The following is a 17562-nucleotide window of genomic DNA, read 5'->3' as shown; positions in this document are numbered from 1 at the left end:
GCCCAGACACACAAACAGACACAGCTTTGGTCTTACACAAGCTATAGGTGACCATGAGCCCAAACACCCTGGATTATCCYGGGTGCCCCACTCCTGTGTGACAGCAGATAATGGGCTGTAGTTATCAGAACAAAACACAGCAAGTGTTRCTCAAACACAGCAACTGTGCCAGTCTGAAGACTGGAAGTGAAGCAATGCAATGAACAGCAGTGTATGTTTGTTTATTAGTTCAAAGATCTAAACCAACATTTGCCAGCTCTGGTAGCTGGGGGGTGGTGTGACTATTTCACAAATACTATTGAAAGCAATATGCACACAGTATGATGAATTTTTTTAAAAAACAAACTTGGATGCCACAGTCACAGAAGGAATATGGCTGAAGGAGGGAATTATTTCTAACAGAATAACAGAATAACATGGATTCTAACAGAATAACATGGACAGCCAACAATTTAACTCCAGCTGCCTAGAAAACTACAGCTGAATAATCTGAAAAATTAATCTTTCAAAGTTCTCCCGTTTAAATGTCATTCGTGTAGCACAAAAATCAGAAGGTTCAATAAGAAACCCTAGCAAGATGTATGAATAAGCAAGGAATGGTGCAGCATTTCAAAATTTTCAAAAATAACATAAATACCTTGTCAGTTCTCAAGGTACTTTCAAATTCTGGTTCTTCTGCCAACTTTGGTAAGGCTGCATTATTGCCTAATGAAATACAAACATGTTAATATTATCTGATTCCATTATGTATGTTACAGTAACATGCTATTTCTCAGTACTACCTCATGAATACAGCACATGAATTTAAACCCTTCCTATGGACAACAGAAACAATAGCCAGTCTATTTACAGCAAACCAGCTCAGTAAAACTCCAACTTGGCATCTGCAAGAATACAAATACTTTTGTATTTTCTTTAAATACAAAAGGCTTGGAAAATATGGGGTAACGGGATTTTCCACAGCTTACTTATGAATTCTGACTTTGGCTTTTTTTCTTGCTTGCTTATGGATTCTAACTTTGGCTTTTTCTTCTTGCCTTTCCTTCAAAGAGAAACCACCAACAGATTTTTAAGACCAAATTCAAACAGYGAACTACCTCTGTATTAATGAATGCAGAGCTATGAATTAATACTAAGGATATRTTTTGCTTTAAGTGACAATTAGATCTGAATCTGTCAGCTCTAGAACCATAACCACTGAAACYGGCCAATTTCTACAGAGACTGAAAACTCAGTAGCTTCTGCTAGCATCAGTGTAGTTTCAGAAAATCTTAAAACCCCTTCCCATTTCATTCCCCAGAGGAACAGCTGTATGCTTATAACATCTTTGAAACAGGCCATGGCAACAGCCTTGTCACATGACTTCTACAGCATTTTTGGAAACCTATTTCAGAAGCCTGTTTAGACAACTTTTCCTAACCAAAAAGGAACAGTTATAACATGATAATTCACCAGTGATGCATGTGAAGTGATTAAATTATGGCTTCTGTGACTTTACCAGAATAAATTACCACTGGTATTACAGAGGCTACATCAATGGACGAGGACTGAGGCAAGCATCGAGACAGGAATACTTTACTATGAAGCATTTTACACTTCCATGGCTCATGCCTGTCTCTTGTATAAACAACAAATAACATTTTTGAAGTTTATTAAATCAGCGTATTTCCTAGACAAATTCCTAAAATCCCAAAATCTGCAGCGACAGCTTTTTTAATCCAAAAATCAATAAAACTAGAGAATAAAACCAATCTTTGAGAAACTGAACCTAAACTCACATTATAAAATGTTTTTTTAAAATAATATCAAAGACAGACATGAGGATGAAAGTATTTTTAAAGTAGTCCTTGATCAGCATCACTCCATTTCCTGTAGTATAAACAGATTTTTCTACAGTTTACCTTCTCCAAAATTTAGTGAAGTCATAACCTTGATTCCATTATAACATCTAAAGAATTTATGAATTCTCAAAAAAAGTGCTACTCAGGAGGGCCAAAGAGGTGAAAGGTCAAAAAAAGTAGGATGTTCATTACACTGTATTTTAGGAACCAGCAACCATGCAAGTTCACTCAAAATATTAGCTTAAAAAAATGGATCTGCATATACAGTATGATACCCTTAATACCATATGCTATTATTTTCTATTTAAAATAGACATCTACTGCTCACTTAAAATACTTATTTAGCATGATTTTTTGATTCCTTTGTAACACAAAGCAAACCATTTCAAGTGTATTCACAAGACAAAATTAAGTGTAAGATAGTGATTCTGAACATGACACTAAATAACCATCCAGAGAAAATCTGCTGTTTGCTTAACCTTCAAAACCACTATGAAGTTACTTTTCTAAAATCATAAACATACATCAAAATGAAATGCTTTCCTAAAAAGCCTTTCTGATTTTTATAACACATTAATAATGAAACCCATGTGTAGCTCTACAATAACTACCCCTTGCAAATCACTTTATGTATTAGCTCACAACTTTAATTAAAATTAAAGTTACTAAAATTATTCTTAGTAATTTTTTGCACTCTATTATTTGTCTTCTAACACAACTCAGGTATGTGTGTTCAGCTGGTCCTATTCATGCAGAATCACATGCTTATTTATCTGTCAYCAATTCTTAAATGCATTAATAACTAATTTGCAAATAACAAAAGGTGAGGTATATTTAAAGAGTGCAAGTTATTTCTAACAATAATAATGGCAAAATCCATCTATTTATGACAACTAATAAACTGAAGAAAAAAAAATCCTCACCTGAATTAAAGGTTGCATTACTTTTCTGAAAAGAAACTTCAGTGCCAGTATCATCTGTTTTGACCAAGCTGGTTTTGTCATCACTGTCATTTAGCTCTTCTACATGAAACAAAGGGAGGTCCCTTTTATTCCCTAAGTCTGCTTCTACTGTTACTTCACCATGGCTGTTTACAGTCATTTCATTTGCAGAAACTAAGGAAAGAGCCTGTGTCTTAGGAAGGGGAGTCCTTTTTTCAGAAAAGTCACTTGAGTTTAACTCATGGTTTACATTCTTTACAGCTTCACTCTCTATCACTGTTTCTGACATCGTACAGGAGAGTTCTGATGTTACATCCTCATGCAAAACATCTTCAGCTTGTTCATCATCCTCACCTGCCTCTGGGGAAGGACTCTCAGCAGCCTCTGTACTAATCTCCACACAAAGGGCCTCATCTACAYTCATGAGGTTCACTGCATTTTCATCTGTCTCTGCGATTTCACTGTCTACTGTGGCCTGAGATGCTGCTGATTCTGTCCTCACCCCATTCTCATGTGTCTCATTCTCCCTACCAATAACAAGTAAAGAGTTCCCACTTTTTTCTGGGCCGGTATTTGATAGGATGCATTCAATCTGGCTAGCAGTATTAAAAATTTCTTCACTTTTATCTTTTACTTCTGTACTCTCAGCAGCAAGTTGACCTTCTTCTATGACTGTAAAGGTGAAGAGACTATCACATTCTTCCATTGTGCTCAGAGTGATCACTGCTCCCTCCTCCTTATCCCCTGTATTTGAAGCAGTGTGTTGATCTTCACTGTCAGTTGCAACCCTTAGCACAGGAGCACCACATTCTCTCACAAAAATCACAGAACCCTTGCTTTTCCCATCTGCATTGAAAGCAGCTAGTCCAAACTGTTCATCTACAGTTGCAGTTGTCTYCACAACCTTACATTCCTCTGATGCATTTGGAGAGAGAATGGCATCTTCATCTCCTCCTACAATGAGCTGACTTTCAGCTTGTGGTGCTGCACTGATCAGGACTATCTCACATTCTTCTGTCATACTTGTAGTGATCATAGCAGCTTCATATCTTCCTTCTGTTTCTGAAGCACTGAGTTTGTTTCCATCTTGCATAGCTACACTAGACATAGGAGCTTCAAAACATTCTGCTGTACTTGTAGCGATCATTAATGTTTCATTTTTTGACTCTGTGTCTGAGATATGTTGAACTGCCTCTTCTGTGACTTCACCTGACATTAGGATCACTTGTTCTTCCACGACACTTGTGGAAATCATAGCACACTCATCCTTTTCTTCCTTACCACTAGCAGTACGGTGACTTCCATCATCACCGTTATCATCTCCTCCTGTACTGGATTCACTAGGCATGGGAACTTCGTATACTTCCATATCTATGGAAACCATAGCATTCTCATTTACTTCTTCTGTTTTCACAGAGGGGAGCTGACCATCATATTCAACAGCTGCACTTGACATAGGAGCCTCAAATTCCTCTACAATACTGGTGGAAATCATAGTGCACTCATCTTTCTCCTGCTTACTGCTAGAAGTATCTTTAAACTCTGCAGCTGTGCTGGGCATAGGCACTGTGTCTTCAGTGTCTAAGACCATAGAGCTTTCCCCACTTTCATTTACTCTTGCAACAGCAAGTGGACCTTCTTCAGCACCCATGGCTGAATGTAAGGGAGCATCTTCCACTGTGCTSGTAGAGATGATTTCACCTTTCACTTTTACTTCTCTGTCAGCAGGAATAAGAGAAGTATCGTTTTCTTTTGGAACTGCACTACTTATAGAGGCATCAARTTCTCTGCTGTCAAAGGAAGTCATGGCATTCTCATGTTTGTSTTCAGTACCAAACTGAGTCTTATCATGCATTGCCATAGCACTAGTCATGGGACCCTCACACTCCTCAGCATCCGAAGGAACCAAGTTACCTTCATGCTTTCCTGTCTGTGCAGCCAGGGCACCCTCATCTGCAGCACTTAAACTGGTTACACTGCTTTCAACAATGCCTTTATCGTTTTTGCAGTCTGTGCCACAATTAGCTTCTTTCTCTGTGCTTGTCATGCTGTYGACGGTAAGCTTATTTATATCTGTGCCAGCCACTCCTGACTCAGCTTCCATTTGTTCAGCAACTATGCAGATAATGGAACTTTCACCTTCTTCTGCACCTATACAAATTAATGCATTTTCATTTTCCATTCCTGTACAAGTAGATGCATGCTCATTTTCTTCATTTCCTCTTCCWGTACTGGTCACAATGTCCTCTCCTTCTTCATCCTCTTCTTTTGAGCCTGTGCTAGTCACAAAGCCTTCATCATCACATATACCTACACTGACTGTAGTGATACTGGCTTCTTCCTTTGCCCTTGTACTGTCCATTAGACTTTCACATTTTTCAGCTTCTAAACAAACTACAAATCCCTCATTGCTGTCTTCTAGCCCTGTGCAGACGGCTGAAATTTCTGCATCATCTTCTGGGGTTATGCCTGTGCTGGTTACTGCACTTTCACCATTTACAGTATCCTCAGATTTGTCACCACTAGTTCCAGCTACGGCACTGTCATTTGTGACCACTGCAATACATGCACCAGTCACAGTGCTTTCTCCTTGGGTATCTGTGCCAGTCACAGAGCAGATGATGAAGTTATGGCCTCTTTCTTCTGCACCCGTGCAAGTCACAGTGCCTTCATGTTCTTTTACTTGGCCACCTGTCACACTGCCCCTAAATTCACCTGAATTATCACCACTGGTTGACCCTTCMCCGGTTTCTGTCCCTGCACTAGTTACAGCTCCATCACTCTCCATTTCACCTAAGCAAGACACAGAACTCTCAAATTTSCCTGTAGCTACACAAGTTGAGGTCTTTCGCTTTTCTTCAGAGCCTGCACTAGTCACAGCATCATCTTTTTCTTCTGTCCCAGCACTATTCACACTGTCTTCRATTTCTACTCCACTTGGGTTCGCTGAATCCTTACCACCTTCTTCTGCATCAACCATGGTACAGTCACCATTTTCTCCTCCTTCTGTACTTGTTAGGAAACTTTCACTTTCTGCTAATCCTTCAGTGACAACACTGCCACCACTTTCTTCAGCTGCTGCAACAGTACAGTCACYAATATCTGCTCCTGTGACAAAACTGCAGCCCTCACGACTTTTTACCCACATGCCTGTTGTGAAACCTTCATCAGCTTCTATGCTCGTGCAGATTACTGTCACCTCACTTTCTTCTTCTGAGCAAGTGGTTGTAGCATCACTGTCCTTCTCAGAATGTGAGGTACCCTCAGCTCTTTCTCCTCCTGTACTAGTYGCCATTGCAGTGCTCTCAACGATCTTTTCTGTGCTAGTTCCTATCACAGTGGCTGGAGTTTTTTGTAGGCTGCTGTACGACGAACTAAGTTTACTACTTCCTGCACTGGTACCTACAGCATTGTTTTCATTTTTGTCTTCCATGCCAACCACGCTAGCCCCTTCTTGACCATTAGCTGCAACAGAGGCTTTAACAGTTTCCTCAGGAACTTCTTCAGGCACTAAACCAGAGGAAGACTGGATCACATCATCAGTGTCATGCACCTTGTTCTTTTCCACACTATCCATCATTGTGCTTCTTTCTCCCTTTGTGGAAGGATCTCTTTCTTTTCTTCTTAGGGTAAGTTCTTTTGCTGTTGCATCCCCACAATCCTTAGTTATGTCAGACRTCAAGTTTCCCTTTTTTCTTTTTAGCTTCCTATCCTGAGAGCTTTCTGATTTTGCTGCTTCATTGTAATCTTCTCGGCTACATAACCCAGCTGTACTGTCTTCCATTGCCTGTTCATTAGGCTGAGACACCTCATTATTCTTTTCTATACTGTTTGCCATGATGGTGCTGTCACCATCATCCTTTATGACAGAACTCAGCACTGCACTATCTTGCTCCATGCATACAACCTGTGTTGTATCAKTCTTCAATAAGGAAGTCCCATCTGAATTATGACATTCTTTAGACATACTACCTAAAGAATCTGTAAAATCCGAGATATCCATATCCATGGACTTTGCATCAGCAGCATCTTCTCTTGAAGAATTAATTGCTAAAGGAACATCCTCTGAATTAGAATTTATCACAGGTTTTAAATTCTTTGGTCTTCTGCTATCTTTTGAGGCCTGATCCTTACTGGCCACATTCTTTAAGATTCTACCACTTGTTTCATTCACAATGCTCATTTTACAAGTCCCTTGTTTACTGGGTCCTTGAGTCATGGAAGMTTTTTTGGACAAATTGTCTAAGGCACCAAGCTGTTTATTAGAAGTATCCTCTTGTTCAACAGTTTTTTCAGCTGCAGGCAGAAACTGTGATTCACAGGCTACAGGATCTGCCAAGCTGCGTTTTAACTCCTTATTTGAAATAGAGCGAGATACTTTTTGTTTTGYTGCACACTTGGCATCTGTGGCTTGGAGAGAATTTTGAATGTTTTTTCCTTCAGTGTTAGATGCTTCCTGTGCTTTTGTTTTTGTCAAATCAAGTTCCATCAGCTCTTCCTCATGACCAGAATGCAACTTATCATTATTCATAGCTGCCTTTTGAGGGGCTGGAGCCTGGCTGCTTTCAGCTGTGSTAGCTGATTGCTTTTCCTCCTTAAGTGAATCTTGATTTGATATGCTGCCTTTTCTACTTTCACAGGATACCTTCTTGCTTTGTTTTTTATCCACTGCCACTGTGGCATTTGATACTCTTTCATGCCCACTATCCATTTCTTTAGTATCTTTATCTTCCAATTTGATGCTCTCTTCCTTTTTCTTTATTTCCTTGTTGCTGTGCTTTAAGTTTCTGCTTTTATGACCTTCAGCAGAGAACCTTCTTTCTAGTTTGGAATTACTTGAATCTTTATCACCTCTGTATTTCTCTTTTACAGACCCTTTTTCTCCAGAATGTAACTTAACTCTGTGACTAAAGTCTTTTTGTGATCCCTGAGTTGATTGTGGGCCACTTGTAAGCTGAAACTCAGCACCACTCTCCTCCAAACTTTTATCTTCATTCCTGGATTTGTGTTGCTTATCTGAATCATTATCTTCCAAGCTCTTATCTTTGTCTAGTTTCTGTCCAGTGTCTTTTGTTAATTCTTGTAATTCTGCTTCAGATGCTTTGAACTGTTTACTATGACTCTTTGACCTGGACTTTAACAAAATCTTGTCTTCTGCAAGGCTCTTAGATCTTCGTCTATCCTTATGAACGCCATCTTCATGTTTTACATTACTATCAGAGTTGGTTGATTCTATTTCATGTTTATCTTCTGAGTAGCTTTCACTCCTTCTGTGTGATGCAGAACCAGGTTGCTTTGAGGCACTTAGGGAATCCTTCTGTGGCTTAGAATCACTCAGGGACCTTTTGGTCTTGCATTCTGCTCTTGATTTGTCTGTTGAGATATGTCTGTCTTTTTTGTTATCTTTCCTCAGCAATTCTTCAGCTTTTAAGGTTGATTCAGAAGGGGTTTTCCCATCTTTTCCTGTTACTGATACTTTTCGTTCACTTCGGTGTTTACTTTTTCTTTCACATTTGTCATCTGAGGCAACCTTTATTTGTTGATTATGTTTCTGGCCACCATCTTCTCCTTTCAAACTTTTCTCAAATGAATGAAGCTCAGCATCTTCACCTGACTTGTGAATACCATCTCCTTTATGTTTGTGCTTTAACGAAAGTTTATCTTCTGAAGTTGTTCTTTCCTTTTCAGTTTTATCTCTGCATGACTTCCCTTCTTTTTTGGCAGAATTTCTTGTATGTTGAATTTCTGTGTCAGTATCTTTTTTGGGGTGTTTCTCGTTCTTTAATATGGATTTCTGCTTCTGTGGTTCTTCAGTATTGACTTCCGATCTATCCAGTTGTCTTTTTGGATCCCTTGTTTCACTGTCCGGCTGAGCTCCTTCAGCCTGAAGAGAAGTGGAGGTTTTTCTTTTATGTTCTTTTTCTGCTTTAGAATCACTTTTGCTTTCCTCAGCAGAATGCCCCCATTCTGAAAGTCTTCTAGGCTGTTTAGAGATTTCATTTTTCCCATGATTGTGCTTCAATTCTTTGGAAGAATTTTTTTCACAAGTCTACAAAAGAGATTTTTTAATATATATAAGTACATATTACACAGTTCCTTCACCTGACTGAACAGAACTGGCAAGCACGAAAATTCTTGATAAAAAAACAACACACTAGGGAATACACTTAACAGTGYAATAAAAAATCATCTAAAATACAGTCAGTCAGAAAATGAGAGCTGCCATTTTCATTTCAACAATCTGCTATTGTGGAAAAACCCAAAGCAAAAGAAGTTATCATTAAGCAGTCATTACCTTTTCTTTGTAAGGTAATTTTTCTAAAATGACTTAAACTGATTTTTGAATAGACCATCACAACTTCAATACTCTGCAACTTACTTTAAACAGCCATTATGCTGTCTGGTAAAACAAAACCGTAACAACAAATCCAAAGTGAAATAAACCAGCAAAACCTAAAAAAGATAAATCCAGACTTGTACTTGAACATCCACTCCCACCTTTTTTTAACTTAAACAATGTTATTCAGAGAAATTCTCACCATCAAATTTTTTCTTTTGTGTTTGGAGCACAGTCAGTTTAACTTTCCAGTGGGAGGTTTAAACATATCAAGCTTAAGTCTTTGCATATAAAAGACATGACTCTTTTTTAAAACCCAGCATGCTTCATAAAATAGGGCCCAAACTGCATCTCAGGTTTGTTGATACATGCATCAACATGCATCAACACTGAATACATGGACCATATTTCAGTGGCTACTGGAATTCAGAAAACATTACTGCAGTGATGTCAGATTACTAACACAACTGAAGGAACAGGCAGGAAAAACTAATTAGTGTGAATAAATGGAATTAATTATATGCAGTTTGGTGTGGACATATGAAAGAGTACTATTAGAACTAAAAGGAAGATCATAAGGTTTATATTTAAGGGACACCTACCTCATTTGTYTTTTGCATTTCTTTAGAATCTTCTTCAGATGGCTCATTTTTCTTTCTGCAGCTATCTTCAACACGCCTGAAGAAGATATTTGGACAATTTAATAAAGAAGAATTGGTACCAGCCTAACATTACTTTGTAAACTTTCTGCTTTCAAAGCTGAGGGTGAGAGAGAAATGCCCACTAAAAATGCAGAAACAGAACATGATCACCCAACTTCCGATTAACCACTTCGCCCAGACTTTTTTCTCTTATAAAATTATATATARTATCAGCCTGAAAAATATCCTGAATACCAGTGGTTCAAAGAAGTATTAGTATGACATTAGTACTGCTCTTGTCCCTACAAAAAGGGGTAAGAGTTCTCCTGGCCACATATTTACCTGTATGTAGACAGCTATCTACACAGGTACATATCTACATAAAACATCAAGCTGAATATGAAGCCAACTTGACTTGTCTATTAGATGCACAAACATGTAAAAGCTCTCCATTCTCATGCCTTTATTACCATTCTGTGAAAAGCCATATAAAGACTGCTACTGCAGTCTGAGCTTCAACATATTTAAGTGTTATAATTTTCTTCTTGAATGTCATGCTTATTTGTAATAAAATTACACAAATATTTTAAGAGAAAACTTAAAATGGATAAGGTTAAGTACAAAGTTAAAAAGAAACTTTCCAATYTGCAAAAATGAATATTCAAAACCTTAACTCCTTTTGAGCAAATATGTAAGTACCTTGAATCTCTTTTTCTTTTTCTGCTCAGGGCCACTTTTTTTTCCAAAAATTTCTGTTCTTTAAGCGCATCCTTAATGCTGGTACCAGTAGTTTTCGACTCTAGACTTTTTGATGAAGGTTCTTCTAAGTGCAGGCCACTCTTTCCTAAAATAATACACAAATGGTGAAATACATACACATCGTTATATTACTGTTTCAGCTATAAACACGACAGAAAGCAGTACAGATAGTACAATAGTGCAGCAGAGAACAGCAATTATATAGGGATTAATTGAGCTTAAGCAATATAATGGATATATGAAAAAGTGATGAACTTCTTATTAATATTTCGCCTTATAATTTTTTCTGTTACATCACTGATGATGGATTAAGAGAGGAAAATGACTAGAGACCTATGAGACCATTATTCAAAGCTAAATGTGTTATTCTACGGAGAATAAGAGAGCACAGGGTGGTGTGCGCTGCTCAAAGATTTTATTCTCATACCTTTAGCATTCTGATTTCCAGCTTTTAGGGATTTTGTCTTTTCTGCAGCCTTCTGTTTACGTTTTTCCTCAAGTCTCTCTCTGTTAATTCGTCTTCTTAGGAGTCTCTCCTCCTTTTCTTTGGCCTAGAGATACAAAACCAAGGAAAACAATTTATYGTAAGGTCAAAGAGCATTCTTGGACTACAAGTCTAAATCCCATAAAAACYTGAATGCTGTAGCTTAAGGCAAACTAAAACATAAATACTCCTTAGAAATAATATCAAAGTTAATGGAATCCTCTAACATTTTTGTGTAGTGAAATCAGCTGGGTTCCAGAATTTCATTGCAGACTGAAGCTATGAGACCTTCTCAAAGAACGTATGTTTTATTTGTATGTGCATACACTATATACACAACGTATATATTATATACATAACTATAAATATATGTACCTGAGCAAAGGAGAAAATCTAAAAGAACTGTTGCTCCCTCTTCTCTGTGCTGGCCCCTCTGCCATGCACATGCTTAAATCCCTTCTATTTGTCTGCACATGCTTAAATTTCTGTTTCCATTCCCAGTGGCTGCAGACTTGCTACAAACTACTGATTCCATGTTCAATAAGGACTACATTTGGAAAGAGCTGGTGTAATGAAGTTTCCTGCAGTRCTCAACACAAGGCTGATCTACTAAAAACCCCACTGAATGCAGGCTGCAGATAGATATGGGCTACTTTTTTCTCTAAAAATTGTCAGTGTATTTTCAGGAGAGGGAAARGAGAAAACTGTCACTGCTTCCACTGCCCGAAGCCTTCAAACTATAACCAGCAGAGCAGAGCGCTACTGGAGATCAGATTGTGTCATACTGATGGAAACACAAATAAATGGCAGTTGTAACACAAGGGGAAAAAAACTGCAGAAGGGAGAAGAAACAGAAGACTCACCCTCGCAGAAACCACTACCAAAACGGAAACGGAATTTCTGCTCAAAAAAGTTTTGAGGTCAGAATGTGAGCAGTAGCAAACCCCACACTTACAATGGACTGACGGCGCTGTTCTACAGTTCGTTCATCATCGGAATCACTGAAGTATTTGGAGTACAGGAAAGGCTTGCGAACATAAGCATGGCGAACAGGCTTGACTTTCCCATCACTCAGCTCGTTACCATGGGGCTTTGTCTTACTTTGASTGTTTTTCTCCTCTTCATCTAAATGAAGGTTAGTGAGTATGGAGATATATTAATAAATTAGGGCAGTGCTTTCAACATAACTTTTGAGAAGGCAAAGCTACTCAAAATGTATTAACAATTATTTACTCTAAAACCAAAGTTAAAAAAATTAAACCCTCTTAGCATAAAAATATCACTAGATTATGAAAAAAATCAAAAGATGTTAATGTGCTTGTGTACATCRTTCAGCCAAAAAATGGCATGACACAAACCCCACAATAAACCAGGACACAACAACCAGGTTTACCCTCTTGCCTGTAATCACACTGCCCCTTTATACATACTGTTTAGTAGCTAGCTATGCATGGAAAGTCAATATAATTTCTGCTATGTATTAAATTATAATTCTCCCCACAACATAAGTATCAGTACAGTATTCGAGCACTTAAAAACTAGATAGGATTACTGAAATACACACACAAACACACTGCTGGTTACACACATGTATTAGTCAAGTAAAAACAAATCTATTTCACTTTTCTCAGGATTACTAGAAATAGTGCAATACTGTACAAATTATTCATATTACTGAAACATACTTAAGGCTTACTTTCATGTCATAAATCCTAACCTATCATATTTCAAAGTAAGACCAAAGACACAGAATACACAAGTAATTCAGTGATTCTAAATTATATTTTTGGAGCAGAAAAGGTAAGATGTGAGCATACTAGAGAGAACTCATTCAGGTAGTAAGGCATTCTGCATTATAARGTGGAAAGTTTTATTAACTGCAGAATCAGAGTCTGAAGTCTGTACTAGACAGGGAGAACACAAAAATACAACACAGTCGGCAAAACAACTTGGTGTTTCTGAATTTTTAAAGCTAGACCCATTACTGTTCTTTCTACTGCAGCCAAGTTCCTGAATCCTAAAGTTATAAACCCAATCTGATCTACAAAGTCAGCTACAACCACCAGCCCAGGGTCACAAAGCACTCTAGTGTTTAACCAAATTCATGGCAAAATGGAGGGGAACAAACCCTACAGAACATTCATCATTACATGCTTTTGTCRTCTATGTAGTACCACAGCATAAAAAAGATTAACAACGTTTAGAATATACCAAACTATCAAAAAATATTCACAGCGTAAATCCACTACTCATCTTTTGCAACTGCACAAATACTATAGAGTCCACATTCTAATTCTCTCTCACAGGTAAGTACAGTATTGCAAATCCTCAAATTTATGATATGGTACACTCCAAAAATGCATTACATACTCCTTATTGCTAGTTAACAGTGTAATTATTTTACCACCTGATGTGATCTCGCCCTCTTCAGTACTGTCAGAAATTACAGGCTCCTCTTCACTCTCCTCCTCAAAGGAAGAAAGGTCACTGGTATGGACAGAGCTGACTGTGATGTCACTGAGTACATCCATATCTGAATCTATTAACGTATTTTCTTGCAAAGGAAAAAGTAAAAACAAAGAGCTGTAAGGCACCACACTGTATGTGAATGTTTTCTTACAAAACATCAATCTTGTCATAAAAAAAAAAAAAATTGTTAAGAATTAGAAATAAGAAAATAAAATTTTAACACCTTAATGAAATATTACTAGGTTAACTCTGGTTTACTCAAAACAAAAATCTTTCTGAGGTAAAACTATAAACCTTAAATGAAGACTGAACTGTTGAGAGAGCTTGCTGGTTAAGATGACCAATCACACACCTGAGGAATCAAAGGTCATCCAATTCCTAATTCAGGTACCTGTTAAAAGATGGACCAAGTCCAACTGTCACCAGCAGACAAGTTTGCCAGAATTAGCAGAAAACTTACATTCCAAATACACTGAATCCAAATACTGCAAATATTCTGATTCAGCTCCTGAATAAACTTAAAAACCTCACTCTTTATTAATATTTTGAGGAAGAGCATTGCCCATGCCATACCTTCTTTAGTTTCTTTAGTGGTTTCAGATGATTTATGTTTATTGCTATTTTTTTCTGGAACTAACTGTTTTACTGGTTCTGACTCTTTTGCTTGCTTTTCTTCTTTTGACTTTGCAGTATCATCGTTCTTCTTTGAATGATCAGACTTCTTGTCAAATTTTTCCTTCTTTTCTTTTCTTCTTTCACTGCTGTCTGGTTTCTTGTCAGATTTATCCAATAATTTACTCTTTACATCTTCACTTTCCTGCTGAGGATCTTTACTTGTGAAAGTCACAATATTAGTATCCTTTGCTGCATTTTTTATTTCTTCACTTTGGCAGGGAAGCTCATTTGAATCTTCACACTTTGCAAATGTTTCAGCCCCTTCTCCAGAAAGGTCACAAATCGCTTTCTCTCTCTCTGGCAAGTCCTCCACATTTCTCTCTTTATCAGTGCTACCATCTATGCTCTGCTGAGATGAGAGTTTTTTTGCAGCTTTCTCATTGTTCTTGGGATTTGAGGTCTCCGTTGAAGCCCTGGCAGCACTTGCTTCTTGGTTAAGGGAAGTTATTGTCTCCAAAATGGACATTGCATCATTAGCTACATTAGCACTTGGAGTTGTAGCAGAGACACCTTGATTAGTAAGAAAGAACAGAGTTTTACTTCACCTTAGTTTCTGTAATTCTGTTCAGACAGAACGTTAAACAAGTGAAAAGAAACAGAATAAACACTATATATCTAATCTATATCTATAAAATATCTATTAACTAACTAAAATATTTGACTAATTTTGCCTTGAGRGATTTTGGTTAAAACAACCAAACAGAACTCCAAGAAGTTGCACTCCCRCAGCAATCACCATACGATCACTAGAGATTCACTGCTCTGTGACACACTACTATTCCTGAGGTCTGCTAAAGAAAGTGGAGATTGTCAATCTCCAATTGGGAAGGACATTCTGAACACAGTCCTTGTTCAACTTTACCAACATCCTAAGAAGGATGAGGAATCTGGGCAAAATACGTACACATATAACATGTATTCTACATATATATATATACAGGCTGCAGGAAAAGGCTGGTAGCTCACACCTCTACTATCTCCATAAATGTCATGGAAAATCGACTCAGCATATTGACTATGCAACAACAGGACTACCAAAAATACCTTATCACTTTTCCATCATCTTAGAACCAGCTCTGAAGATGGATGACTAAGAGTTGACTGGACTAGCACTAAGAGCTGCAGCTGGCTTGTTAACCCTTTTTAAAGGAAGTGTGCCTCACAGGAAAAAGGCTTGGATTTACATAAAAATTATAAACAGATGGATGGCTGCAGAGTCTCTTAGAACAGGAAAGAATGGACAATCACCWGCAGGAGTGTTTAGTAGTTGAGAGGCAATATTAGGACCTTAGCCATCCAAATTTTATGGCACACAGCAAGTGCACAGATGATTGTCTCTTAAGTAACTTTCTTCCTCTACCAATGGACAAAAAAGTTGCATCATTCTTCTGTTACAGCTGTATCTTATCTGATCCTGTAACACTAAGACCATCTTTTCTCCCCACAGGAAACTGATTCCTCATAATCTCAAACAGAATTGACAGAGCGACATGGTCATAACATCTCTCTTGCTGTYTACCTTTATACACAGAGTAAGAGACAAGTGTTATGGCACGCCCAGCTCACTAATACTGATACTAACAATGTTACGGTAGCAGCAAACCTAGCCAATGTTTCTACTCTCTCAAACCCCATTTTTTGTTAAGACTGCTCAGAGAAATGGTAGAATACCTTGTACTGTAACAGAAGCATCTGCTTTCTCCTCATTTAGAGATGTACTGGGACCTGCCTCCTCTTTGTGATTCAATGTGGCTAAAAATTCATGGACAGCTTTTTCCACCTGAGGTCTGAATGTGTGGTTGATCTTTGGGTCCACAACCTGAGAAATTATTCTGTCAATTCCAGATTCCAGCATTCCAGACCTGGAACAAATTTACATAAATTAGTATGAAATGTTAGTTTTCAGTTTTTGAGAACGTATTAATGGTACATGATCATTTAGAAGTGATGTAAACACTCATGGGAAACGTCAATGAAGCACCAATCTTTTCTGTGCATCCCTACAGCTATTTATTTAGTYTCTGCCTGATCTGTAAGAAAAAATGTGCTAGAGTAACAAAACAATCCAAGCACACAGAATTAGMACAATAAGCAGTCTGTTGTTAAATCATTACTGGTTACACCTACAAGTGTTATCTAACTGCAAAAACCATATCTGTGGAAAAAAAATGAGAAGAAATATAAATTCCCACAGCATAAAAGAGATGAATTACAGAAGGCATGAGGTACAAATAACTACTACACCACTCGTGACTACTCTAAGTTACTTTCTGGCCACTACTAGGTGGCAAGTTCCACAGCTTTATAGAAGAGACCTCATCTTCAGTAAAATAAAATAGAAAACCCACAGCTACAAAGCTTATCCCTTTGAAACCCTGCAGCCTTTTGTGGGACATATGCTACCTCTTGTCCTCACTGATCCCTTAACAAGAAAGAACAACTGCTCCCCTCCCTATAAACCAAACAGTCCTCAGAACAGTTATCAATGGTACCACCASAGCACAACTGACTAAGTTTGTTCCCACATTATTGGTTTGACCCAATTTAATGACCAAATTCAGGGGACTTTGAAGAAATTTCCTAATGTTTCTTATGCATCTCAGATTTCAGAAGAAAGACTGGAGGAATCTCGATGAATTTAAATTCAGATTTAAATCCATTTTTCCATTTTGTGACTTTAGCTCTTTACCCTGCAGAGTTTAGTTTGTCAAATACTTCTCCTTAATTATAAACATGCTAACTGCAAYTGAAGGGTTACATCCCAAGTCAAAATCAAGGTTTCCCATCCCTGCATCAACTTGAATCAGATCAAAGAATACCTGCAGTCTAATTCTGACTAATATTGATGGTGAGTGACTACCTCAAGTAATACCACATGGTAAACACTGACAGAAAAAAAAAAAAAAGCTTTTTGAGAAGTTTCTTTGAAGAAAGTAGCCCACTTTACATTGACCTTTATTATCTATCACAGTACACAAGCATGTTCAGAGAAACTCCAGAGCTGTCACTTACTTCAGAACCTGCTGTCTGATATTATTTCTCAGCTGGTTCTTGTTGAGATGAGGACTCCAGGTATGAGTCGCCAAATGATTGGAAACAAAGTTGTCAACGCGCTGTCTCAAATTCTGGTAGGCAGGCTAGGAAGCAACAGCAGAGGTTGGACTGAAGGGATTGGTAAGTGGCTCTTTATCCTCCCGGAGGCCAGGCTGGTACAGACAGGAGSCCCGGTGCTCTGCAGGCACAGCCGCTCCGGCAGCCTTGCGGCGATGGCAGCGTGTTAAACGCTGCCCCGCAGACACCGCGCGAACCCAGTGTATGTGACTGTGCGTGCCCGCCCGGCCGGCCCGCGCTCCCCGCCGAACACGGGCGCTCCCGCTTCGCCCCGCGGCCGCGAGAGGAGCCGGAGCCCGCGCGG

The 17562-nt window shown here is 38.3% G+C and overlaps 1 protein-coding gene across 2 annotated transcripts in view; it reads right to left on the bottom strand.

Moving 5' to 3' along the window:
- BOD1L1 (biorientation of chromosomes in cell division 1 like 1) overlaps nt 1-17279 on the bottom strand; it is a 35246-nt gene extending 17967 nt beyond the window's left edge. Inside the window, exons 1-10 of one of the 2 annotated variants that reach the window (XM_057374463.1) lie at nt 17160-17279; nt 15819-16009; nt 14046-14657; nt 13411-13557; nt 11959-12128; nt 10947-11070; nt 10460-10604; nt 9722-9797; nt 2765-8831; nt 638-705 (exon numbers count right to left, since the gene is read on the bottom strand). In XM_057374463.1, the coding sequence (XP_057230446.1) occupies nt 638-705; nt 2765-8831; nt 9722-9797; nt 10460-10604; nt 10947-11070; nt 11959-12128; nt 13411-13557; nt 14046-14657; nt 15819-16002 (7593 nt within the window). In that variant the 5' untranslated portion in view covers nt 16003-16009; nt 17160-17279. The remainder of the gene's footprint in view (nt 1-637; nt 706-2764; nt 8832-9721; nt 9798-10459; nt 10605-10946; nt 11071-11958; nt 12129-13410; nt 13558-14045; nt 14658-15818; nt 16010-17159) is intronic. The other variant, XM_057374464.1, reaches the window with a different exon arrangement.
- Between the last annotated feature and the right edge of the window lie 283 nt (nt 17280-17562).

Source organism: Malurus melanocephalus, unplaced genomic scaffold, assembly GCF_030028575.1.
Source record: "Malurus melanocephalus ecotype Western Australia unplaced genomic scaffold, MMel_1.1 scaffold_225, whole genome shotgun sequence".
In the NCBI taxonomy this organism is placed as follows: domain Eukaryota; kingdom Metazoa; phylum Chordata; class Aves; order Passeriformes; family Maluridae; genus Malurus; species Malurus melanocephalus.
The sequence above is the reverse complement of the archived record's forward strand: the minus strand, read 5'-3'. Positions and strand labels throughout refer to the sequence as shown.